Source organism: Barbatula barbatula, assembly GCF_947034865.1.
Source record: "Barbatula barbatula genome assembly, chromosome: 1".
NCBI classification, from domain to species: domain Eukaryota; kingdom Metazoa; phylum Chordata; class Actinopteri; order Cypriniformes; family Nemacheilidae; genus Barbatula; species Barbatula barbatula.
In genome coordinates, this window is record NC_136766.1 from 35,150,255 (window position 1) to 35,176,475 (window position 26,221).

The 26,221-nt window shown below is 39.6% G+C and overlaps 1 protein-coding gene across 1 annotated transcript in view; it reads right to left on the reverse strand.

The window, feature by feature from the left end:
- Window positions 1-592: 592 nt before the first annotated feature.
- Window positions 593-26,221, reverse strand: part of lrrk1 (leucine-rich repeat kinase 1) — a 51,866-nt gene continuing 26,237 nt past the window's right edge. Inside the window, exons 23-34 of the mRNA XM_079457366.1 lie at window positions 26,079-26,218; window positions 24,342-24,594; window positions 21,844-22,013; window positions 17,429-17,626; window positions 16,552-16,829; window positions 14,886-15,080; window positions 14,549-14,700; window positions 9,999-10,116; window positions 9,207-9,323; window positions 5,051-5,946; window positions 3,048-3,149; window positions 593-1,534 (exon numbers count right to left, since the gene is read on the reverse strand). Coding sequence (XP_079313492.1) covers window positions 1,357-1,534; window positions 3,048-3,149; window positions 5,051-5,946; window positions 9,207-9,323; window positions 9,999-10,116; window positions 14,549-14,700; window positions 14,886-15,080; window positions 16,552-16,829; window positions 17,429-17,626; window positions 21,844-22,013; window positions 24,342-24,594; window positions 26,079-26,218 — 2,797 coding nt within the window. The 3' untranslated portion in view covers window positions 593-1,356. The remainder of the gene's footprint in view (window positions 1,535-3,047; window positions 3,150-5,050; window positions 5,947-9,206; window positions 9,324-9,998; window positions 10,117-14,548; window positions 14,701-14,885; window positions 15,081-16,551; window positions 16,830-17,428; window positions 17,627-21,843; window positions 22,014-24,341; window positions 24,595-26,078; window positions 26,219-26,221) is intronic.

Consider the following 26,221-nt stretch of genomic DNA (forward strand, 5'->3'; position numbering starts at 1 on the left):
TGAACTGTTGGTGAGACAAGTTCAGTACAAACTAAAAGAACTTCACTTTCGTTGAATCTATTCAATATTGCACAACTGTTCCCGTCCTGATTCGGATTAGAGGTGTGCGTTGTGTTTATATTACTGTAGATTCATAATAAAAGCATGTTGAAGTGCATGTGTGAGAGAGATGATGTACAGTATTCTGACACATCCCAATGGTTTTGACTAGCACATGACAGAATGTTTTACAACATGAGAAATGTGCCGTACGGTTTATGGTCTAATGTCATAACCAAATGTACCCACAAGCACAGACCTCTGATAGAAAACAAACTGTATTCAATTATAAAATGTCTTTAGATAGTTGACAAATATACAGCACACGTGTCTTATGGTGTGACAGCAAAAATGTAGAAAAAAACAAACAACGAAGATAAACATCTCGTTTGCTATTTTATATGAGAAATATATATATATATAATATTGTATTTTATTTGTAATTAACAGGTACTGGATTTTTGGCTGCGTGATACCTTTGCGTTATATAATTTCATGGCATTTGTTTGTTCAGCCGAAGGTAAAATGAAAGAAGCTTTAGAATAAAGCAGTACAACGTTGAGTTTTTTCCCAGTTTATTATTAATTTTGAGGATATTTACAGTTCAGGAACAACTTTTTACACATGCCGCATGAGACTTGGACATTCTACAATAAATAACACATTTCATTCTATAGAGATGACATATTATTTACAATAGTAAATTGTCGACATGCTGGTATTCACAACATCAGTTGAGCACATAACGCTTGTGGATCCGTCTCAGATCGCTCTCAAAACCTGCACGGGACTCTTTCTTCAGTGAACACAAAAGAAGATATTGTGAGTTCAGTGTTGTTCTTTAAAATATCTTCTCTCGTGTTCTGCGAAGAAAGAAACTTGTGCGGGTTTGAAATGACGTGATGACGGATGGCAAATGTTGTATTATTGCTGGTCACTTAACAAACACAAGATGTCCTTAAAGCAAAGTCACGTCAAGATTAAAGAAGAGGTCATTCGAGCATCATTTCCTCTCATCAATCTCATTCTGGACACACACACACAGTTTTAGGTTGTGAGTTGAGCGAAGGTTTAACTGACTTCACCTTCTGCGTTATTCATTATATTTCAGTGTGTTTGTCTGTAAACTCGCGAGTGTGAATCCATACGTCGCTGATGTGTTTGTGTGTATAACCGTACGTGCGGCTTCACAGGTTTATATAAGCCTGCACGCGCGCGCGCGTGTGTGTGTGTGTGTGTTTCCCCACAAGCACACACCTGTCCGATGGGCACAGTACGTCGATTCTCCGTCTGACACACACACACAGGTTTACACAGCTACCTCCTTTTCCTCAAACTGCTCTCCAAGCGGCCGAGGTCCTCGTAGCCGCGGTAGAAGAGCTCCAGTTCTCGGCCTCCCCAGCTCCTCCAGACAGCCAGGCACCAGGCCATGTTATCATTACGAAAGCCACACACAACAGTGTCTTTAGCAACCAGCGCTGCCTCGGCGAGAGCCCTGTACACAGACAGAGAGAGAGAGAGAGGTGAGTGGCCGGCGACGACTCTTCGCAGAAATATCATCGGCCCTCTTCTTGGAAGGATTCACAGAGGCGCAGTTAGAGGCTCTGAAAGCGCCGTTTGTTTGATGGATGCGTGTTTACGTTGAACGCCGACGGGGCTTCGAGGACGTGACAGAGACCAGTTTATGACATGCATTTCCACTAACTCGAGTAGAAAACGTGCGAAAGAACACACTGGAAGTAAGTCGACTGAATGAAGAATAATTCTGATGATAGGGTTCGTTCACACCAAGGCTGAAAACTATAACGTTTTGAATATTGAATTTATTTATTATAGTTGGGGTCACTTAAAATTGTTAAATCAAAATCCATTTGAATTTAAATGTATGCATGTTTCTGGTGTGAACAGACCTTAAATGATGCTTTAGATCCTGGGAAGACAGGTTTGCTATTGTTTTTTGAAATAAGAGATATCTGCCGATTCTGAAGATTCATTTCCTTACTTTCTAAATGTTGTTAATTTATATGATGACGATTAATATTAAACATCAGACTGATGATGTTTCATAACATTTTCTACATGCTGAGCGAAAATTTGTTGCATTTTTCTGTCCTCTTTTCATTGACAGGATATATCGGCCCTGAACATCGGCTGAACAGTCGCCCGATAGTGAGAAATAGTTTTTACCGACCGATGCCGATTATTGACCGATATATCGGTGCATTTGCAATAAAAATAAGTGTAATATATGAAGATCGGTTTGGTTTTGAAACTGCAGTTGGTGTGTTTTGATTTATGCCTTACACAATAAAAACATGATAATATAATAAGAACGGAGACTCTGTTGTTAGCTCTGTCTAGAAGTGAATAAGTGAATATGAACCTGTAAGACTTAATGTTTTCTGCAGAACACAACAGAAGATATTTTGAAGAACGTTGGAAACCAAACAACGTTGAACCCCGTTGATTTCCATCTTGTGAACACAAAACCATTGAGCCATTTCTCAAAATATCTTCTTCTGGTTTTAAACAACATGACAGTGAATAAATGATGACAGATTCTTTAAGAATGTGTTTTCTTCCTGCAGATCTGCTCGGTCATGTGTGGGCCAATCCACACATCTGATTCTCTATGGGAATTAAAAACGGATTCGACGATTAATGAGAAAATTAAGATCTGTTGTGAAATATGTTTTTGTTAGAAACTCCAGTGGGAATCAATGGCTCAAATGTAAAATCTCTTGCATGTATGTAACTCTTCAGTTAGATACATGACAGCGATCTGTGGTTTTAAAGTTTCTTCCCCAAATGCCAGATAAAAGATCCAGAGTACAGAGATCAATAACATTTCCTCTGACATGAAGACAAGGCGGATGTATTTGCTAATGAATTATGGGTAGCGGAGGACATCATTCAGCAAGGGCTTTAATCTGTTAACAGCAGCCAGTGCAGTTATAAATGTATTAATAATTTATGTTCAGGTATCTGCGGATTGAAGAATTACGTACCCGTACTCCACCGCTCCACTGACCGTCAACACAGCGATCACACGACCTCTGAGCGACCCCGACTGCTCTTGAACCTCAATGACCATGATGTCACCTCCACGCCTGTAAACACACGTCGCTGCGTTTAACATTTCACAGTCTACAACTGTCACGGTATATATGTGATGTAAAGCAAAACCACAGATTAAACTTCATCCCAGCATTTCTAAAGAAACATTGAACAATAACAAACCTCTGATAAACGGCCTTTATCGCTGACTGTTCGAATTCCATGATGTTTACACGACAACGTGCAATACACTTAAAATAGAAACGCTTTTATATGCGTTTTTAAAACGTTCACATGCAACAATGTTAAAACATTCCTGCCGGTCATCAAAACGTCGTTGTGGTGTAAATTAACAAGCCAGAGAGTTTTCAGTGTTTAGTTAAAAACGTTGTGTAAACAACCTCAGAGTTGTTTATGTTTTCATTAAATGTTTATCCATTTGATCTATATTGGGTCTGTTCAACGAAGCATCGCGATTAATCGCATCCAGAATAAAAGTTTGTGTTGACATAATAAATGTCCCTGCACTGTTTTATAAAAACAAACACATAAGAAAAATATACCATATATATCATTGAAATATTTCCTAAACGTATACATGTATGTGTCTATAAATATAACATAAATATGCACATTACACAGATATAAACACAAACTTGATATTGTCCAGACTTTACAACCCTGCTTTACGACACCTGAACACTGTCTGTGGATCTGCGTTCTAACCTAGTTTACAAGATTCTCTTTCTATAAATCATTGTTCTTATTGAACGCTTGACGTTGTCACCTGTGTGACCTCATCACTTTGAAATGAATGAGTATAATTCTACATTACACACAGATGAATGACACGTTCCTCTTTAGACCGGTGTAATGTTAAATAAGTACACTTTCTGTCTTGCATCTAAATGTATGAAGCAAAGCGGGATGGGTTAAAACTGTAATTATAGGGCAACCAGCAACAAATCACAGTCCTATGATGAAAATGAGAGGCTTAAAAAGAATGTTGTTCTGAGCCTTGACCTTAAAAAAAGAAGAAGGCTATTTGACTTGAAGCTTTGTTCTCGCGCTACTTAGATGCCACATGCTATAGACCATGAGCACAAGCGTAGCAACGAACTTCCGCTGTCGCCAGATTTCGGGATGTCAGTTTCCGGTTTGCTCTCGCACCGCACAAAATGTCAGTGTTTACCAGATGTGTTCAAGATCTGCCAAATATAAGCATGAACGATGTAAACCGCATCGTTGATACCTGTTCCCCTGCAGAACAAAGGATTTAAGCTCTATATATCGAGTAATATCCAAGTAGTTTAATCTAATGTGGTGTGCCGACAACTAACGTTAGTGGCTAATTACCTCGACATTTTAAGAGTTATATTAAACATGAATTACCTCAGCTAAATCCCTAGGAACATTAGAAACGCCGGGTTATTAAAGTAACAAGATTATAACTGTTAGTTTATAAATCCTAGCTTCACCCTACACTCAAACTGAGAGGTTTCTCAGCTTTCCTCATGGATCTGTAGCACAATGTCTTCACCTGAACTCTGATCATTATTCGGAGCTAAGAGGAAGAGAGAGATAATACAATTGTTAATTCTATACTAACGTTACACTAAACATAAACACGTCGCTAGCTAGCTTAGCCACTAACGTTAGCTTTCGGCACACCACATTAGATTGAACTACTTATCCTCGTAGTTGTGGATATAACTCGATATATAGAGCTTAAATCCTTTGTCCCGCTTGCAGGCATCAACGATGCGGTGTACATCGTTCATGCTTATATTTGGCAGATCTTGAACACATCTTGGAAACTGACATCCCGACTTCTGGCGACAGCGGAAGTTCGTCGCTATGCTTGAGCTAGTTGATCTGGTTCAAGGCTTGGACGTTTTTTTAAATGCTTATGATGGCCTCAACTTAAGCTGTTGCTTTATGCTACAGCACATACCTTGGAATCCAGACGGAGCCGTTGACGGCTATGACGTTTAAAGCCTTCAGTTGTGGTGGTATGTTCTGGGCAGACAGTTCTGGATCTGCTGCACTTCTGGACGGTGATGACTCGACTGAACCCAGCTCTGTCCCTTCAAAGTCTGTGGACAAGGGAATACTGCCGGAGCTGGTCAGTGAGCTGAGAGGTCCTGAGCTAGAGCGCTGAATGTGAGGAAGACCTGCTCCGGCCTGCTCCAAATCTCCGATCTGATCCAGCTGTTCAGAGCTGAACCCTGAAGAAGTCATGGAGCAATAATCCAGCGAGTCCTGCTGGCAAAGGATCTGCGTTCCGGCACCGTCGCTGTGCGTGACCGTTATCGTTACGAGCTCTTGGTTGGTTGGGAGAGGCTCTTCTATAACCTCAGAAGTGGTCACGGAAGTGACGACTTCAGTCGGCCTATGCACAGGGAAGATGTCCCGCAGTGGGTTCGCATCGCTACAGTTGTAAGTGGCGCAAAGCTGGTAGCTACCGGTGTGATACATCAGGAGGGAGTTGGTGTGGTCGTCAAGGCACCAGATGACCTCGTCACCCCAGCAGCTGACGGAGGTGGCCATGGAGATCACGCTTGAAGGTGGGAGATATGGGTCCAGGCGGCAGACAGGACGAAGGGAGAGGCTATTGATTACGAGGATTCCGGGACCGTTGGTGTACCACACCTCTGATCCGGTGCGCACAGGTACGATGTTTCGTACGGGATATGGCCGCTGACGAGGGTCAGAGTCGTCCATGCCAAGCAGATGCTTGTTGACTGTGTGCGAGCAGATGTAGGTCTCCCCTTCAACTGGTATGTCGTCTACCAGAGAATAAACAACCACCAGACCATCAGACATACCTGCGTACACCTGCGGAAGAGTCTGTAGGAACAGAAAACATGACATTAGTCAATCTGATTGGCTGACATCAACTCAATTTTGCAGCAATGGGATACAAAAATATTGGCTTGATACTCATTTCTGGAGGAACCAATAATTTGATTGGATTACAGAAATGAAAATGCACACTTTTTTCATTATGATTACGAAGTCGTACTCCAGTTATCTTTAATAAGCTGATAACGTGTAAGGGCATGTAAACATTTAAAACTTTTATCGGGAAAGGTCACAAACGACGTAAGAAAAACCTTCTCGGCAGAGGTACTTTTTTACCCATTAGTCCAATTTCGCGTTGTGTGTAAACGCCTTTATTTCTTTTCTTCTCAGTTTTGTTTATGTGCGCATGTCTGACAGTGTAATAGTAAAAGTCTCTGTAAGAAGCAAGGCGGAACAAGAGCAAATAAAATAACAAAAAACGAATTTAACAGATTAGTATTGTGCATATTATTATTTGGATAGTGTTGGTATCATGAGTCTTTGGCCTAAATAATCATTGAAATTTGATGTCGCGACCTAATTCAATGATACGAATTCATACGAACCTGCAACGTCGTAAAGTATTTGCAATTGAGTTTTTTTCAAAGCTATTTCAGAAAAGCCCTCAACTTAACAGGACGGAAAAACTAATTATTTGGCCTTCAGCAGGTCATTCTAACAATCTTTCCACCAGAAACTGGCCTGAAATAGCCCCAACAAGCACCAGACTTCATGTCCCAACTCAAATACTCAACACTAACTATAAGCGAACCATTTTTAGTTTGACTTCCCAAAGGATTTAAACACTGTGGTTCTGTGGTACTTTCAAAATACTACTTTCTTTGTTTGGGAAGCTCAACACGTCAACTCTGGCTCGACCAATGGGGTGAGTTTGAGGCGGGTCTACCTGCACTGAGCTGTTCTATTATTTTGCTTGGTGGTGTAATGGCGCAGAAGTCTTGCACTAATGGTAAGAAAATATAGGTTTGACATTTTAAAACTTCTACGGTGACTCTTCACATACACACACATCAGCAACACCCGGTCAAAGCACACAGAACATTTCTTTCTGGATATTTCAGTCTTGCATTTTTCTCCAAGAGCCGTATATCTAAAAGCGTCCCCTCCCTACAACCACCCGGACCGCGAAAACCAGCTGCCAGCGCTTGCCTTCCTGAATCTCCACAACTGCTTTTTCTTTACAGCCGGTCTGTCGGTGACCTTCGGTGACTGAACGGCAGGAACCCGGTGGCACTTCAAAGAGCGTGAGGCCCATATAAGAGTGTGTTTGGAGAACAGACGAGGACTGAATCTGTCATTGAGATGGAAGTGAGTCAGAACACCTGGACAGCAGAACTTCAAACACCGGAGGAACCGTGACTCTCGTTCCTCCAGTGATGTTAGTGCACATATCAGTACATACTTCTGTTCATTCACAGTCTTCATATCATTGTGAACTGATCCTTTAAAACGGTTTAAAGAAGTCATGTATGTTTCTGATACGCGTCTGATGTGCACTTGCAATAGGAAGAGAGGGCGTGCCCACCTGTGAGCTTCACATTCTCTTTAATTTGAGCATGAAACCCAACATCACGGACATTCTTTTAAATTTCTCCTGGTGTCAAATGATAAAGAGTATATGAATTGTTATAGAATTTTAAAACTAAACCTTCAAAGTAATGCATCTTCAATAAAGGGCTGTCACGATATAACAAACACATTGATGCATGTGGCTCACGCTTTTATCCGAAGCAAATGATTATAAATTATTATTATGTAATGCAATGTTTTAAAAAAAGATTTGTGTCCACCTTTAATTTTGTGTTGTTTTTTACTTTTATTTGGCCAAAGAATCAAACTAAGAAAAAGGGGTGATGAATTATTATTGATAATACATGTAGAATTAGCATAATCAGTTGTCTTTTATATATTTATAATATATTCTTACATTTATGATATTTATGTTTTATTCATCACACGGAGTTGTGTTTGTAGTTTTATTAATATTTTAAAGGCGTCCTTATTTCATACTGTTGTCTGAGGTCTACCTATGAAGCTTTTACATTTGAAAACCCCCCCATTGAAGACTTGGAATTCATCGCCCTTTCAAATGACCTTATATAACATTCTATGTTCATTTTAGTTACATTTTTAGCTATTTTGTTACACGCTTTTGTCATTTTTTTGTCATCTGTTTGTTTATTTATTGTGTTGCTAGATAAGGCAAATTTATTCTTATTTATTTTACACTTTTTTTTGTTTATTTCTGACGCAACATACATTTTTCCAATAATGTTTACGCAAGCATTTTCTTGCACAGAAACGTTGTAAGGTTTCAAATAACCTCGACGTCACAATGTACTGGATGAATGAATACGGATATTTTGTTGTCTTGATGCCTTCCCACCGGACGCAGCCTTGTAGTCTTGCTTTATGATATTCATTTCCGATTAGGAAGAAATGAAGTAAATTTATGTTTAAAACGAGCCAAAAAGAATAATAATCTGGCAATGGGGTAAGAAAAATCTTGAAAGTGCCTAATTCTGTCCTTTTCCGTACCCTATTGTCAGTTTTAGCTTGAACATTCTTTCATAAAACAAACTCAATATCTCGAGTCTTTTATCCTGATCATTTTTTTTTAAATATTTGCACTATAAAACAAGACAAAAATGCTCAGTAAGAAATTCATTTTTTGCAGTGCAAGCACAAACATCATGTCATACACCCTCACGGCTTTCAACTGTGTAGTATAGAAGGATGTTGTCTTGGATTTGTGATGTTTCTAGATTCACAATAACGTCTATTAATATAAAAATCTCACTGTACGCAAATACATCGGTATAAAGTCCACCGTACGGCATTCTTTGCGATATTTAACATGACAAAGGATGATTTGGAAACGTAAGAATCCTCTTTTCTTTGTCGTCGAATCATAGCTGTTGCTAAAGAGGTATGATACACATGACCTAAAAATCCCTTCTATCAAATAAAATAACTGCACCAGATGGACCTTGCCAACATCTATTATTTTTTCTAATATTCTCTATGTTAGGCCCGGAAGACCTATATCGTTTCATACCGTCATGTGACCACGATAATATTGAGACAATAACACGATCTCGATCATATTGTTACATCCCTACTATGAATAAAAAACAAAGAAACATCTCTTTTTTCTTTGAAACTTTGGGCAACTAAAGAGAACACACAAACTAAGATGTTGAGCAGAAGGTTGATTGACATGACAAAGACGAGGTGGCACTGACCTCTTTCCGGGCGGGCAGTAAGAAGAGACAGGTGACCACAGCCGGACAGGAGAGCACTTTCTGAGGAAGACTCAAGGGACACATCTCTTTCAGACTGTAGATAAGGACCTCCTGTTCCTGAAGAAACATCAACAACATATCACGATAACCATCTTCATTCACTCGCTGGACTCGCTCACAAAGGGCTGCCTTCTCTTTTAAAACATCTTTGCTTTCAGAGCTCTGTCATTACGCCATGTTATTCAATGCTATAGCACAGCATCTTTGCAGTATTTCTTAATAATACGTTTTATCATATGGAATTTCTTTTCTTTCTCTTTACATTCTTGTCTTGTGCAAAACGCTACAATGCAAAGGTTTTATATAAAGATATTCACTTAATTGTGATTCTAGGGGCCGAAATATTTCGATTCTTTACATTAAGTGTATTATAATAAGTTTAAAGTGTGATCTTTAGCTCATTTTTAAGCCATGACATACGTATATGTAAGCACGGAAATAAAAATATGTATTTTGTAAGGCTGTAATCTGTGCGTGCTGCTTTTCGACCTACACTGGTGGAAGTCAAACTGTGAAAACGATGTACGTTTACGTAACAAAACATGTGGATTCCACACGAGACGGCCTGTGGTAACATACGTTCGGGTAGGGCACAGAGTTACGATCAATCTACTTTACTGTGAGAACCAAACGCCTTCAGCATATACATCCGTCAGTGCCGTTGCCATGGCAACATTCCCATGCTGTGGAAGAGAAGGCAGCGAGTGAGCAGAGGAAAAGTACGCAGCCCACCTCCGTGGCCGTCCACAGGCTGTTCTCCATCTTCAGCTGGCAGCTGAGCCGTGATCCCGGACACGGCATCCGCTTGACCTCCACCTGACCTGTAGCCAAGTTTACCACCGTGTAGTTCCTGCAGGACGTACAAACACACACACACACAATGAATTCACTTTGTGGTTTAAGACTTGGATACAGCAAAAGCCTCAAATTAACACACAATTTTGCAATAGTTTACAAATAGTCTTCAATCTGATAATCAGTTACTATACGTAATGTTAGCAGGGACGTTTGTTGTTTCTGCAGGCTAGAGAACCCAAATACTGTTCTATACATTTGGTTAATTCCTTTGCGAAACCTTGATTCATTACTTTATCTCTGAAGTCATTCATCTGGCGACGCACCGCGGCAAGACCCTAATGATTCAATCCGTCACACCGCATTGATATTTGCACTTTAATTTCGCTAGCGGGGCTTTAGATGTAATTACCGTAGTAAATTGGTTATTCTCATGATGATAACCGAAGCGTTCCTCTTGCTTATGAAGCCACGGTAATCTAATATGTGATGTCGATGACCAATAAAGACTGTGAGGTAGTCAAGTGATTTGGACCGAGCTCACGCTAATGTACTTCAAATATAATTGAATAAGAAATGCCATATAATAATGCATCTCAAATCCCGCACGTCCACTTCCTTATGTTGAAGACCTCGGTCTTGTCTTTTACAAATCGCTTGTGCAATGATGTATTCATTATCATAAAGTAGATCGCTTTATATATGCATGTCAAGTACACATCACCTTTATTTAATTATACAGCACACAACCCTTGAAGGAATTTATGTTTATCATGCTCTCAAAACACATAAAAGAAGTTTAGATTGCATTCAAATATAACCCAACGTTTGGGTTCATCCGGTTTTGACCTAAGCATGGATTGAAAATAATCCCAAAATGTTTAGTGTTCGTTGCCATTTTCTGGGTTTATTACTCATAACTTATCATAAGTGTTTGATGCCGTCTGACATTTTTTGTTGCCGTTGTCTTTCTATATTGATGTTTGCTGGAGTTTATTTACATTGTCAGGGTTTGTATCCATTTAGCACTGTTGGTCTTTGTTTATGGAAGTTTATTGTTGTTTGTCTGTTTTTATCTACGTTTGTCTGTGTTTGTTGGTGTGTATCTCTGTTTGTTTTCATTTCTCAGTGTTTGTTGTCACAAGGGCTGGGAAGATACTGTATATCGTTCAATTCTTATGCTCGGTTTCTGAATAAATTACTGTCAAATGCGGGACACAGAAGAAGAACAATTAACACACCTAGTTCCAGGAAATGCCAATGGTCATATTCTATTGCCGTTCTTCAAACCTCTTCAGGTATTTTCATGATAATAAAGTATATTTACAATGATGATGCTTTGTCAAATGCACGTTATAAACGTCTCAATCTCATAGTGATGTTAGATCGAGCAGAACTTCCTACTGATCAAAGAGTTCATAAAACACAGAATCGAAGCTTTGAAGACATGTCTTATTAGTGTGAATTGCGATATATACGGTGTCGTCCCAGTCCTAGTTGCCACGTATCAGTGTTTTTTTTATCATTTATCTGTTTGTTGGTATCAGTCAATGTTCGTTAAAATGTTTGGTGTTTATCGGTGTTTGTTGCCATTTATAAGTGTTTTTTGGCATTTGTCTGTGTTTGATGGAGTTTGTCATTGTTCGTCGCCGTTTGTTGCTGTCTATAAGTGTCTGTTGTAGTTGTTGCCATTTGTTGGATGCAAATGACTGAATTAAGAAATAAACTAGAGTCGTATAAGATGCACAAATAACACTTATTAGTGTATATTATGTACGTATTAGTGAAAACTGTAAAAAATTTACCCATTTCAAACTTCAAAAGTTTAGTTCAAAAGCTGCCTTAATTTGTCTACTTTAAATATTGGAGGAAATTATAGAAAATAGTTTGAACTAGATTTTTTTAAGGAGACCTAACATGCTTTTACACCCATTGTGCCTTTTTTATACTGTTAAACGTGCTGGGTGCTCAAGCTTAACACGATCAACTTTGTTTGTTGTTACTGTCCGCCAGTTCTACAACCTGTTTCAGAAAGTTTTTTATAAGTCCGGATCCCTGTTTCGAAACAAGGAAACTAAGGTTTCATTGGCCATTCTCCTGGAAGAACACGCTCATGAATGACGTCATTTCGTTTGTGGACGTCATTTCGAAGACGATAGTTTACTCTGGATTTTCAAGTCGCTTCCAACTAAATGACGGAGCGATGCCAAACGATAAAAGTGACGGTTTTGGACTCTGAACCACAGCCGGTAAGTAAAACTTTGTGAAATATCAACAGCCTCTTTTGGCATTATAAGACACCTAAGGCATTTACACCTTTTAAAAACGGGCAAATACAGAAGACAATTAAAACATTATGGATACGGTTTTAAAATAGCTGCAAAGCTAATGAGGAATAATGATGTTTCCCATATAGAGACGTTGTCGCTGCTGTGGTTCTTGTTATCATATATGTTAGGCTCGATCAAACTGTAAGCCATAGTTAACGTTATGACAACATGGTTTATTACAGTATTTACATCCATGCAACAGCTGGCGGACGTCACGCAGAGGCTAGGCGTACTCGTCTCTAGCTCCGCCCATTGGAACACCTCTGGGACGTTGGCTTTCTTTGGAAATAATCATACAGCTGTATCGGCCTTCTGTAAATGTGAGAAAACTAAACACTTTTCAGAGTGAACGCAATGCTTCTCTACAGGTACTCAAGATTAACATAAAATTGGCAGAACCAGTTTATTTAATTCCTCCTTAAATTTCCAGGATTACCATGACTGTGAAAATGCTTATCCTTTATTCATCTCACAGCACACGGTCTGTATTTATAAGCCCTTATGGCCATGTTTAGAGAAATGCACTAGTTAGGAGGCTCAGTCTATGATTAAAACCACACAAAGCCTTCTTTCTTCTGCCTCGCCGTCATGACGTATTGAAAGCTCCTGCAGCGCGGCTCCGTTTGGCACGCCGATGGCTAACAGTAATTGCAAACACCTGTGCTGCAGATAACAGCAGAGAGATTCCTGTGCCGTCCAACGATGAGCCATCCCGAGAGACTTGCTGTACATGGTATATAGGATCTCATGAATATTCAAATGAGTCATTTTTTTAAATGAACGTCAAGGGAAAGTGGAAAAGTGAGACTCCAGAATGACATTAATGAAGGTGATTATATGAGCGGTTGGAGAGGAGCCACTGGCAGAAAAGTGTGTAAATGAGGTAAATGGAGTGAAATGTGGGTAATTATCGACTCGTATAGAACATTTGAGGCTGATTTTAAATTGCAGCCTATCCCATAATGCACTGTGACTCAGTAAAAATACGTCATTTCAAGATGGTGGATAAGGAAAGAGAAACGTTAACTTGATTTCATGCAGTACGCAAGGTATTGGTTAATACATATACATTTAGTCATTTAGCAGACACTTTTATCAAAAGCAACTTACAAAGAGTTCAGGGAGCAATAAGCCATATGTCATAGAAAGAGCAATAGTACAATAGGTGCTAAATTTAGGAAATTTGGTGGTTTAGTAATGGACAGCTGGGTTTTAATAGCGATTAGCATGTTAACGGTGCAACATGTTCTGATAAAGGTTAAACACAGTTTAATGGGGAAAATAATCTTTCACTTGGATTTAACTATCTTTATTAGAGATTCACCGATATGTCCGCCAATTATCGGTATCTGTTAACAAAAGCAATCTTTCACACTATCGTCCGATAGTTAAAAAACAGCCGATATATCCTGTGGATTGAAAGTGGACAGGAAAATGCATTGGATTTTTGCTTTGTATGTATAAATTATAATCCACGACTAGCTGTGCATTAAAGAACCATCTGACGGGAAGCATTAAAATCCTTTAAAGAATCGGGTTTTCAAACAGACCATTGAATCGTTTAAATTATTGACAAAAATTTGTAATGTCCAGATAATACATTTCTCAACCGATAGGATTGCCGATTATTCTGAGTGATATCTGTCAAAACAGATTCTGAAGATTTTATTGATATTTCTTAACTTTCTGAATGTTATTTAATCATATAATGACTATTAATATTAAACATCAAACTGGTGATGTTTCTTATCATTTTCTACATACAGAGCAAAAATCCATTGCATTTTCCCGTCCACTTTCAATCCACAGGATATATCGGCCCTGATCATCGGCTGTTTTTAACTATCGGCAGATAGTGTTAACAGATACCGATTATTGGCCAATATATCTGTGAATCTCTAATAAAGATAGTTAAATCCAAGTGAAAGATCATTTTTCCATTCAACTGTGTATTTTAACCTTTATCAGAACATGTTGCACCGTTAACATGCTAATCGCTATTAAAACCCAGCTGTCCATTACTAAACCACCAAATTTCCTAAATTTCAAATCAGACCAGGATATCCAAAGCTGCCAAACTCCCACACAACCCTTCATTTTGACAAGAAATGCCATGTTTTTATAGTACCGTACCCTAAGAAGTGTACCCAAACACACCTGCTGTCATTGTCTCCATCCCAGAATACAGCGCTGTTTCCCTGGAGAGGCGAGAGGAAGAGCTGACTGTGTTCCTGACAGGGCAGCAGGTATCTGAGACATGCAAAACTGGGCTCCTGCATGTGTCTCAAGAGAGGAGCGGCCAGAGGACGCTACACACACACACACACCAGATAACAAGACATTATTACTCTACTGTATACACACAACATCTGACACCAAAGACAGTCAACTTCAGGCTAATTTGAAATAAAAATGAGCAGCGCGGAGATGCAGCGATGGCCTATGGGAGCGCTCTTTACGAGCTCCAGCTGATAATAAATGTCCTGAGTCGTACCTTCTCCGGTTTGGTGTCCCAGCAGTCCTGCATGAGAGACTGCAGACAGTGGAACTGGACCTCCTCCGGGCCGCCCAGCGCCGGTCTCACTCCTTTAGACAGTTTCTTAGCGATCTGAAGCAGGTGTTGACCCATGCACGGTCTCCGGCCGGACAAGAGCTCGTATAGAACCATCCCGTACGAAAACATATCCACCTGACAGAGATGGACGACAGAAATGTATCAATACAATGGATCCACAGTAATGTGCTTTCAACTACTGTGCGAGTAATTAATGACAGATTTTTCATTCCATTCGTTCACACCGAGCGCTATTTGAGATGTGCCGTCATGTCTTATCAGCGGTTTACAATTGTTTTTGTTAAACGCCTTTTTGGGTCAGTCCTGTTCATAGACAATCACCATAAAACATAACAGGGTCAATCTTACCACATTTGTAGAAAGATGTAGAAAGCATACGTAAAGGAAAAACCTGATCTGCACATTCCCAAAACATCTGACCTCCAACCTAATCACACACAAATTCAAATACCTTCACAGTAAACACATTTCTTAGAATTGTACTGTAATCTCTTTACAGATTTTTCACGTATAAAGTCCAAAAAACTTTCGGTAATTATTGAAATACGGTCAAAAACCATCAATTTACAAGAAGAACATGTCAATTTCACAGGAAAATTATTTTGCTGTATATTGTAAAGTTTTTTGTTGACCGTATTTTTCTCAGTTCAGAATAAATGCTTTTATCTCATTTGTTTAATAAAGTTCAAACAGATGACCGAACATGCCGGAAGAAACAGCTTCCAAAGTGACTCAGTTTAAACAATCTTAATGTAATTATTTATATTTAAGTAAATAATTCATCCAAAAATGAAACTGAGGGTTGTGAGTTAGGGCTTACTAATTCTGCACCTTTTATCACTTTATGAATCACAAATTCTTTAACCATAAATAATCCAAGAGTAGTTTCTTTATCCGTCTCTGTATATTCTGGATTCCTCTGACCCTTGTTGTGTGGCAATAAATAAAGAATTGTTTCGGCTCTGTTGGATGAAATCCATGAAAGTTAAAATGGAAAACAAATCAACTTGGTGTATTGACAATAAAAACCTGCCTGGATCTCTAATCTCTCTTTGAAAGCTTAAAACCGGGATATCAACGCGCCGAAAATTTCAACAAAGAAAAATCCATCCGTTTTAAACACCCCGAAGGCAGACTCAGATTGAACAATGAACGTGAAAACGCAGATCGCAGGTTTAAAACAAATAAAGCTTGATAGACAACATCAATTGCAACAGACTCATCCTTCGGTTTGTAGAACAAGCTAAAAAAACACAACATTTGCAATGGGACAGGTACGCTAAAGGGTTTACAAGCAAAAACGGTGACGTAAAGATATAGTTTACTCAAATGAAAATATCCTCAGGCTTTTCCAAACACAAAAGAGCTGACGTTAGCCTCAGTCACCATTCACTTCCATTGCATCTTTCTCCATTCACAGTGAATGGTGACTCAAACGACACACACTTGATTTATCAATGAAGGAGAAATTATGAAGTGTGTGTTTGTGTTCAGGGTGCCATTCAAAACTCAATGTTCTTCAACTTAGCGATGGAATACCTTTAAGAGTAACCCACGCTCATCCTTTTTTATTTCGTTTCTTTACCTTCTCATCATAGACGATGCCGGGTCGAATCTCAGGTGCCTGATATCCGGGCGTCCCCTCGACTCCTAAAGCTCCCTCGTGAAAGGACTGTCGTGAGATGCCGTAGTCGGACAGCTTGATGTTAATGGAGTCTTCCACATCAAGAGACCACACCAGGATATTGTCCGACTTGAGGTCGCAGAAGATAATGTTCTTCCGGTGCAGATAGGCCAGGCCTGCTGCGATCTGATAGGCCACTTTGAAGGTCAGCATGTGGCCCAGCGGCACGTATTGAGAACCTGAAGGAAACCGGGGAAAAGTGTGATGCGTCACAAAAGATAAAGACATCACAGTTTCTCGGACCACAACGGGTCAGCTGTGGCCTAATGGTTAGAGCGTTGGGCTTGTGATCAGAAGGTTGCTGGTTCTAATCTCAGTGTCAGCAGGTCATGACTGAAGGGCCCTTGAGCAAGGCACCTTACCCCTGATTGCTCTGCAGTAATGTGCCACTGTATAAAAAAACTACTTGTAAGTCGCTTTGGATAAAAGCGTCTGCCAAATGAATAAATGTAAATGTAAATGTAACTATTGTTTCGAAGTTTTTCACAACTTAACCAAAATAAATAACCCAAATACTTGAACGTATTTTGAAGAAAGTAACAAGCTAAAATTTAACAAAAGAAATTAGTAAACTCATTTTGAAAAACACCACGTACAGTAATAAAATTGACATTTTCTTACAACTTAATCAAATAAGTTCTAGGCAAATATTTCGGTTAACTCGATTAGCTGCTCAATTGATTCTTGCATTTGTATTTTGCCTGAACAATACGACTTGGAAGTCTTTGACTTCTGCTTTATGCGAAATCCCCAAAGTGGTCGGTTTCACATGTGAGACCTTTAGCGCGTTCCTCCAGGATGGTGTTGAGACTGCCCAGCGGTGCGAGCTGCAGAGCGAAACACAGCGGGTGTATACTGATGCCCACCAGAGCCACGATACAGGGATGCTGAAGAGAGTGAAGCATGCTCGCCTCCAGACGAAACTCGGAGAAACTTCTGGCTGCGTCCATAGACTGCAGGTGTTTCACCATCGTGTCTGCAAAGAGAAAAATTCGGACATCGATTAGTAGCTGTACGCTCTTAAAAATAAAGGTGCTCAAAAGGTTGTTCACAGCGATGCCATAAAAGAACCATTTCTGGTTCCACAAAGATCCATTCAGTCAAAAGCTCTTTAAAGAAACGTCTTTTTCTTACTGTTTTTTACATTTTCAGATGTTAAAGGTTCTTTATGGAACCAAAAGGTTCTTCTTTTTTTAAGCATATTTCCTCAAGAGGATGTGAATTGATATAGTGCTTACACGACACTACTTTGTGTTTCCATGTTAAAAGTATTACTTTATCACATTACTTTTTGCATATCACAGTATACTCAAAGTAGAGAAGATCAACAGCTAATACTGTCAATATTGTAATAAAAATCTAGTCTAGAGGTCAGTTTAACTTTCCCACTTATCTTTCTGCTTAAGCACTATAATAAAACTCAAATCCAGCGTCAGACATTTGACCTCAAAGAGAAAACCTCTAGCTGTTCCCTGCCGTGAAAGTACAAGCTCTGATTTACAGCCGCAGGTTTTTTAATGCCTCTGGTAACTGTTCTGGGGTCAGCAGTGTAAAGTCTTAATGAGCAGAGGTTCACTTTCTATCACGCTGTGACACACATCACCATCAAACGTTTGTTTCATGCCCTGACGGAAGCTCACAATAACACACAAAATGGTTTTATATGTGGTTCTGCTTTATGACACCGAGATCGAAGACATTGAATAAAGATCGCACAAGACGTACAGAAACCATTTACGGATGTATGGTGGAGGACCCACCAGGATGCCTTTTGTATTGCATTCTCATGACTGCATTTCCTATTTAAAGTCCCCGTGAACGGGAAGTTTCCATCGTTTTTACTTGCATATTGTGACGCATTTCCGTGTGAAACAGAATTTCGAATGCAAAATAGTCGTCTTTCTCTTTTTTTGCCATTTGATTGGATGTATAAAAACAGCCGTTGCATTTTGGAACGGAACTAGGAGCAGACTGACAGTTGAAGGGGAGGAGTTAACAGATGCTCCTCCCAAGCCGTCTAACATACGTCATCTAAGATGAAACGTGCATTTTCACATTTTAACTGAAGAATATCAGGGAAACGAATTTTAAGAGAGAAAGACCCACATTGATTAACTATTTACAATAAACGCTGCAAAATTTCATGAAAAAATAGGCCTTGTAATTTTTTATTTCATTGGGACTTTAAAGTGACAGTTCACCCAAAATCTAAATTCTGTCATCATTTATTCACTGTGTGTATGTTTTTCTTCAGTGCACCACAGAAGAAGATATTTCGTAAAGTGGCCGATATTTCTGTGCATCTCTTAACCCTTTATCTGCTGCAATTTCACTGTAATCTGGATAAGACCATATTAAACAACTATAGACCGATCTCAAATCTTCCCTTCATAGGTAAGATCATTGAAAAAGTTGTCTTCAACCAGCTGAACAAATTCTTAAGCTCAAACGGATACTTTGACAATTTTCAATCTGGGTTCCGCGCGCATCACAGCACAGAGACAGCGCTCATTAAGATAGTAAACGACATTCGCTTAAGTACTGATTCAGGCAAATTATCCGTGCTGGTCCTACTCGACCTCAGTGCTGCATTTGACACGGTCGATCACAACATACTTATAGACAGGCTGGAAAACTGGGCGGGGCTTTCTGGGATAGTCCTAAAATGGTTCAGGTCATACCTAGAAGCAAGAGGTTATTATGTGAGTATAGGTGACCATAAGTCTAAGTGGACATCCATGACATGCGGAGTCCCTCAAGGCTCAATTCTTGCGCCTCTCCTATTCAACCTGTACATGCTCCCAATGAGCCAAATAATGAGAAATAACCAAATTGCTTACCACAGCTATGCAGACGACACACAGATATACTTAGCCCTATCGCCTATCGATTACAGCCCCATTGACTCCCTGCTCAAATGCATTGATGAAATAAATAGTTGGATGTGCCAAAACTTTCTTCAGTTAAACAAAGACAAAACTGAAGTCATTGCGTTTGGAAATAAAGATGAAGTTCTCAAGGTGAACGCGTACCTTCACTCTAAAGGTCAAACAACAAAAAATCAAGTCAGGAATCTCGGTGTGTCTCTAGAGTCAGATCTTAGCTTCAGTAGTCATGTCAAAGCAATAACTAAATCAGCATACTATCATCTGAAACATATTGCAAGAATTAGATGCTTTGTTTCCAGTCAAGACTTAGAGAAACTAGTGCATGCTTTCATCACCAGCAGGGTGGATTATTGTAATGGACTCCTTACTGGCCTCCCCAAAAAGACCATAAGACAGATGCAGCTCATACAGAACACTGCGGCAAGGATCCTGAGCAGAACCAGAAAATATGATCATATCACACCAGTCCTCAGGTCCTTACACTGGCTACCAGTTACATATAGGATAGATTTTAAAGTTTTATTACTGGTATATAAATCGTTCAATGGCCTAGGACCTCAATACATTGCAGATATGCTCATTGAATACAGACCCAAAAGAACACTCAGGTCATTAGGATCATATCAGCTAGAAATACCAAGAGTTCTCTCCAAGCAAGGAGAGTCTGCATTTAGCTATTATGCGAGCTGCAGCTGGAAGCAGCTTCCAGAAGAGATCAGATGTGCTCCTACAGTAGTCACATTCAAATCCAGACTCAAAACACATCTGTTTAACTTTGCATTTGATTAATGTGCCACTGTGCCTCTGACTGTTTGTGCTGTACTTTATTTTATTTATTATCTATTCTAAACTATATTTTATTTTATTTTTATTCTTAACTGGTTAATTTTTATTTTTCTTATTTCTTCTAAACTATGTTATTTTATTTTTTATTCTTAACTGGTTACTTTTATTTTTCTTATTTCTTCACTGTTTTATCAAATGGATATTTTTAATTTCTTCTATGTAAAGCCCTTTGAATTACCATTGTGTATGAAATGTGCTATAAAAATAAACTTGCCTTGCCTTGCCTTGCTCAATATCTACATGTGATGATGTCAAGGTTATATTTGCACACTACATTATAGAAAAAAAGAAATAACCTAATAGGACACAGTATTGTCAATCTCCTTCTGCTTTTTCTTAATATTTGGCTTCCCAAAAACTGAATTATCATAAAACAAGCGGAAACTAAAAAGCAATGGAGTCTGTTTGTTGAAAATATTCACTTCACTTTTTAATGTATTTATTAAATCAATTCAGATAATTTATTTGTAATGGTACATTATTAAATAATTAAATAATAAATATGTATTATGATGATGATTATATTATTACTACTATAGTATTACATTGGCGATAGGGACTTATACTGAAGGTTAGATGTCATCAGTTTTCCATAAGCAATCCCTTTACAGACTTTAAAACACAAGTATACTGTACATGAAAGTGACTGACAAAAACTGCCAAAGGAAATCGTAAAGCAGAAATCTCTACGATATGATTCATAAGGAACATAAACGTCATGTCATAAGAGTAGTCGTCTTGATTTAGTACCCGTCTCTATCGTAAAGAAAGCTCCAGAACGTGTGTGTGTGGTGGGAAATAAATCAACTGACATGTTAAACTGCTGAGAGATATATTTTGATATACGCATCAAAATGCAACGTTATTAGTACACAAGAGTGTGGAGTCTGAAGTCCGCCCATGCTAATCGCATTTACTTCCAGTGCAAGTTGACAAACTGCACATCATAGAGTTTTCAGACAGGCGGGACTCTAAAACGGAGAAAGAGAAAGATTGGCAAGGTCGGAGAAACGCTGAAACCAGCGCAGCATGAAGTAAAGGAAGACAGAAGCATCACATGAAACGTGCCGAGAAACCAAGAGCGAGACAACTTACAAACATTAGAAGCAGATGAGAAAAAAAACGTAAGGACTCATTTTTTTATCTTTGTTCACCACGGAAGTCCATATAATCCGTTTTCTCCTGCCAGGACGTCTTGCCGAGTTAAATGAATGTTTATGCCGAGGAGGTCAGGGGGTAAGTGGCGACGAAGAGACCGAGACGGCAACCGAACCAAAAACGAAACAGAAGATTAATGACATTGTACAGTAAAGATCCTGTTTCTCTCCATCCGTCACAGACAGCCGAGTAGAATCCCAGCGCTTTGACCTTTCACCTTCACCTGGAGACGTTTCCTTTACTAACCAATCACATCAGACATCTTCCAATCGCTCATCGAGCAGAACTAATGGCAATGTACCTGTTCCACTGTTGAGCGACTGCTGCTTGCATTTCTTGAAGTGAAAACGTTTGATGGCCACCGGATGACCTCTGTGTGAGGCTCTGTAGATGATGGTACCACTGCCGCCCTGACCCAGAATATCTGCTTCCTGTTCTGTCCACACGAGATCATCCTTCAGCAGAAACAACCTGAAACACACACACGCACACATCTTCAGAAGTCTTTCAAAATTTTGGAAAACAACGATTATTTTGAATAGTGTCTTGTCGTGCAAATTTCACACAGACATTGCGATCTCAGACATTTTGTCGTGCCCTCTTTCTAGATTCAATTTTTACGCCCAGACGAAAACAACCGTCCCGTACTTGTCTCAACGTCTGGCCATTGAAAAAGCATTCGTGAAGCCAGCCATCATTCATTAAAGCTCCCTATGGGAGCGCAGTTTGAGTCGTTCGCAGCAGGCTGATCATAGTATGTCGTACACGTGTTTTTAATTCAGTCCATCTCCGGAGCGCTCTCACGGCCTGTCACACAGCAGCAAGAAACAGTCATTCATCCCACATCAATGATGTTACTCGCACAATCATGATATGATTATGCATCTGACCAGCGTATGATGTGGTTAAGACATTTTGAAACATGTGATCCATGTACTGTATGTGATCAAATTCTGACGGATGTTCCCACATCAATACAACGGCTAGAATTATAGTTCATCATGTGACTTCACGTGAGTTTTTTTGCATGTGCATTGCAAGTAGTGTCTTGATTAAATAATAATGACTCAAAAAATACTAATACATTAAATACTATAAAAACTTTCATTATTTTGTTAAAACTGAGTTATCTGTTGTTGCAAATAAACTCCTTTAACTTCCGGAAAACATTTGCAAATAATACATTATTTCTAAAAACAAGCAAAAGTAACCGAGAACAATTGTTACGTGGCTAAACTTGTCTCTCCAATATTTAGATTTTAGACTGCGATACCAAGCTCAACCGCTAGATGTCAATGTACCCGACGGTTTTAAATGTGACCAAACTACAGAACCCATCCAACGAATTGTTATTTAATAAAATAAACACACAACAAAATTCAATAAATCACTTTATTTGATACAAATATATAGTAATAATATAATGGTCACACTTTAGTGAAGGGGCAATTCTCGCTATTAACGAACCATTAATTCCATAAACTCTTAATTTGATGCTTATTAATAGTTAGTAAAGAAGTTGTTAGGTTTTGGTATTAGGAGGGTTTAGGGTTGTAGACTGGAAGTTAACGGCAGTCCAGTCGCGCGTCCGATGAAATGGTCTATATAATATCAATAGAGAGATTTATCTTAATTATTAGTTTTTTCTAAACCTTTGCTATGTCACACCAGGACACACCTGCTGTTTATTTGTCAACTACCCATAAAATAAAACCTATTCTTGCATTTATGGTTTCATGCAACATTGTGTGGAAATTATAGCTTTGGCGCAACTTCTGCCAGGAAGGATCTTACGCTACATCACTCATCACCTATAGCTCCGCCCCGCCTTCATCTTCTTTTGCTCTCATTTGCTGGTAAGCTGTTAATTAAATGTCATTGCCACGTCATTTTGCCTCCCTTGACTTTCTGGCAGAACCAAACTTCGCACTTAAATGCAATTTTTTGCAACAAAATATTAGCCGCAAAGAATTCTGGGATTGTCTCATCTATAAAAGAACATACCGCTGCATAAAATGAAGCCTAGGAGTCTTTGGTTCAGAAGTGGCATACAACCTTCAAAAAACTACCTAAAACACACCTCTTAAGCGAATACTTGACAGACAAATGAAAAAAGAAAAAAACCTACACTAGCCCTCTCCTCTCAACAGGTATTGTTTTGCTCTTTCTATGACATATCGCTTATTTCTCCCAGAACTCTTTGTAAGTCGCTTTGGATAAAAGCGTCTGCTAAATGACTAAATCTAAATGTAAATATAACGCCTCAAAATGCTGTCTAGCTAGGGCACTCACCTCAGTTAGGAACGAGTCAAGTGTACTGCATGCTTTTACACGTGTGTGTGTGATTTATCTATCTCAATAATGCAATATGTAAAAGCTCTTATTATTTCATTAAGGAGTTCTTTTTCACTTTTAATATATAACAGACTTCCCAGTTTGTGCCCCACCGAGCCCTTCACCACAAGACAAGCTCCTCAAAGGGATTTGATTTGGTTGGTACGGCTCAAAAAAAGAGGATTTGAAGTTCAAACCCATCAATTCTGCTTTTCGTTTCAACATCAAAATTAATAATCCAATTTACGTGATGTACCACAACCACATGTTGACTACGCTGTGAAGTGAACAGCAGCCCGCTGACAGTGCCGTGTTTGTGTTTCAAGCAAAGCCAAACCACCTCTGATTCAGCTCCATTAAATCCATCCGAGCGCTGAATATTGGGACCAGGTGTGTGAGGTTTACATTGAGAGGCGAACCTGCTGTAGACGCTGTACGTTGACTAAATGAAGAGAGTTATATTACCGTGAAGGGAAGTCGGTCATGAAGAGCTCGGGCACCAGCTCCTGTAGAGGAACAGGTTGTTTGGGATGGTTGGGGCAGGTGATGTGCTCTTTGTCCACGGCGGCTAGGACACAGTCCTCCATGTTGAAGTAGTGGACGGTGTTGTGATGCGAGGCGGCATGAGCGTCTGGTATTTTGGGTACGGAGCTGCAGTACGGACACGGAGCGTACTGCTCGATGAGGAGAGAACCGTCGCTCTCGCTGGCTGTCAGAGCTGTGAAGAGAATGACAAATAATGTTAAGCAGACTCGTGTGGTCCACACCAAAGCTGGTTTTAAACCATACATCTACACAAGACCACAGTGCTGGCTTTGTATGTGTCATTCTGTGGTTGTTTTTAATCTGAATAAGACTATACTACAATACAGAAAGGTAGAAGAATTGCGTTTACTTGCGACCAAAATGTATCCTAAAGTAATACGACTATTGCACAGACACGACTCAATAAACCACCCTTATGTCGGATGTTTCTCCGAGTCATCAATGAGAGCAAAAACAAGTCTCACATAAAGAGAAAAAGAGTCTGAAATGTCACAAGAGTCTCTGTCATTAGAGTTTGAGAAGAGATGTCAACCATGTCTTAAACTGAGCTCAGATTTGTTGTCAAACGTCAGTATTATTGAAGATGACCTCAATATGAACTCAAACATTCTTTATCTTCATGTGTTTCAACAGTAATTCTGCATTCACACCAAACGCAAAATAAGTAATTTGCGCGACTACATTTCACACAAAGTCAATGCACAGGCGACGTGAATGGCGCCAATCAAAGTTTCTTTCTTACTGTGTGTTCACACCAAGCGCGACTTGCGCGAACAAAACGCGCTATTCGCGAGTAGTTGGACGCTTGAACATTTGGATTTTTGCTCGCTTCATTCGCGCCATGGGAGTGAAATTCACGTCATGGGAGGGGCTTCTGCCAGGCGGCTCCCGTCTAATTGTGAAATGGCGGACATGGATTTTGTTGAGAGGGTAGCTGCGCATTTTGTGCTATGGAAGGCTAAAGATAGACATATAGACTCGTTCAGCGCCGTGTCTGGGTCCTTCAGATCCTTCGGAGGCGCACTCCTTCATTGTTGTTTCAGATTTCTGCCTCCGCTCGCTATGTCATAATCACATCACTACTAGAGCAGGCTCCCGATTGGTTAACGCGGCGTGAATTTTCACCAAAGTTCAGATTTTTCAACTCACGCGAATAACACTCAATTCGCACCGCCGCAAGCGCGTCTATCGCGTCTTTGCATTGACTTAACATGTAAATCAATCGCGCTTAACGCTTCATTCGCGCTTGGTGTGACCACACAGTTGAAGTTTCTTTCTTAATCTCAATCACACTTCAAGCATCTGCTCATAATGTGACCCAGCAGAAAGCTTGTTTACCCACAAACATTTCTTCGATTTGGATAAAAGCGTCTGCTAAATGACTAAATGTAAATGTCTGAAGCGGTGCATCATTAACAGACTTCACGTGAACTAATACACTCCATCTCTGCTGCTGTATAAACCCAAACGCTCATACGGTCAATACGAGTTTACTACTTGTGTTGTCGAGTCGACTGACAGAAGGTTAGGATGAAGCAGCTTTGCGCCGTGGGTCAAGATATAGTCACATAGGTTCGATTCTCGGGAACGTTTCCATTATTTCGTAAGTGACTTTGGATAAAAACAGCTGACACGAATGTAAATGATGATTCTCACCAGGAAACCACTGCTCTATAAGAGAATTAACATGATCGGTGATGAACGCCATGGCAGAGAAATCCCTCGTGTCCGACTGGCACATAATCTTGATTCCTCCACTTTTCTTCTTCTTCCAGTTCAGGTCCGAGGACTCCACGCTG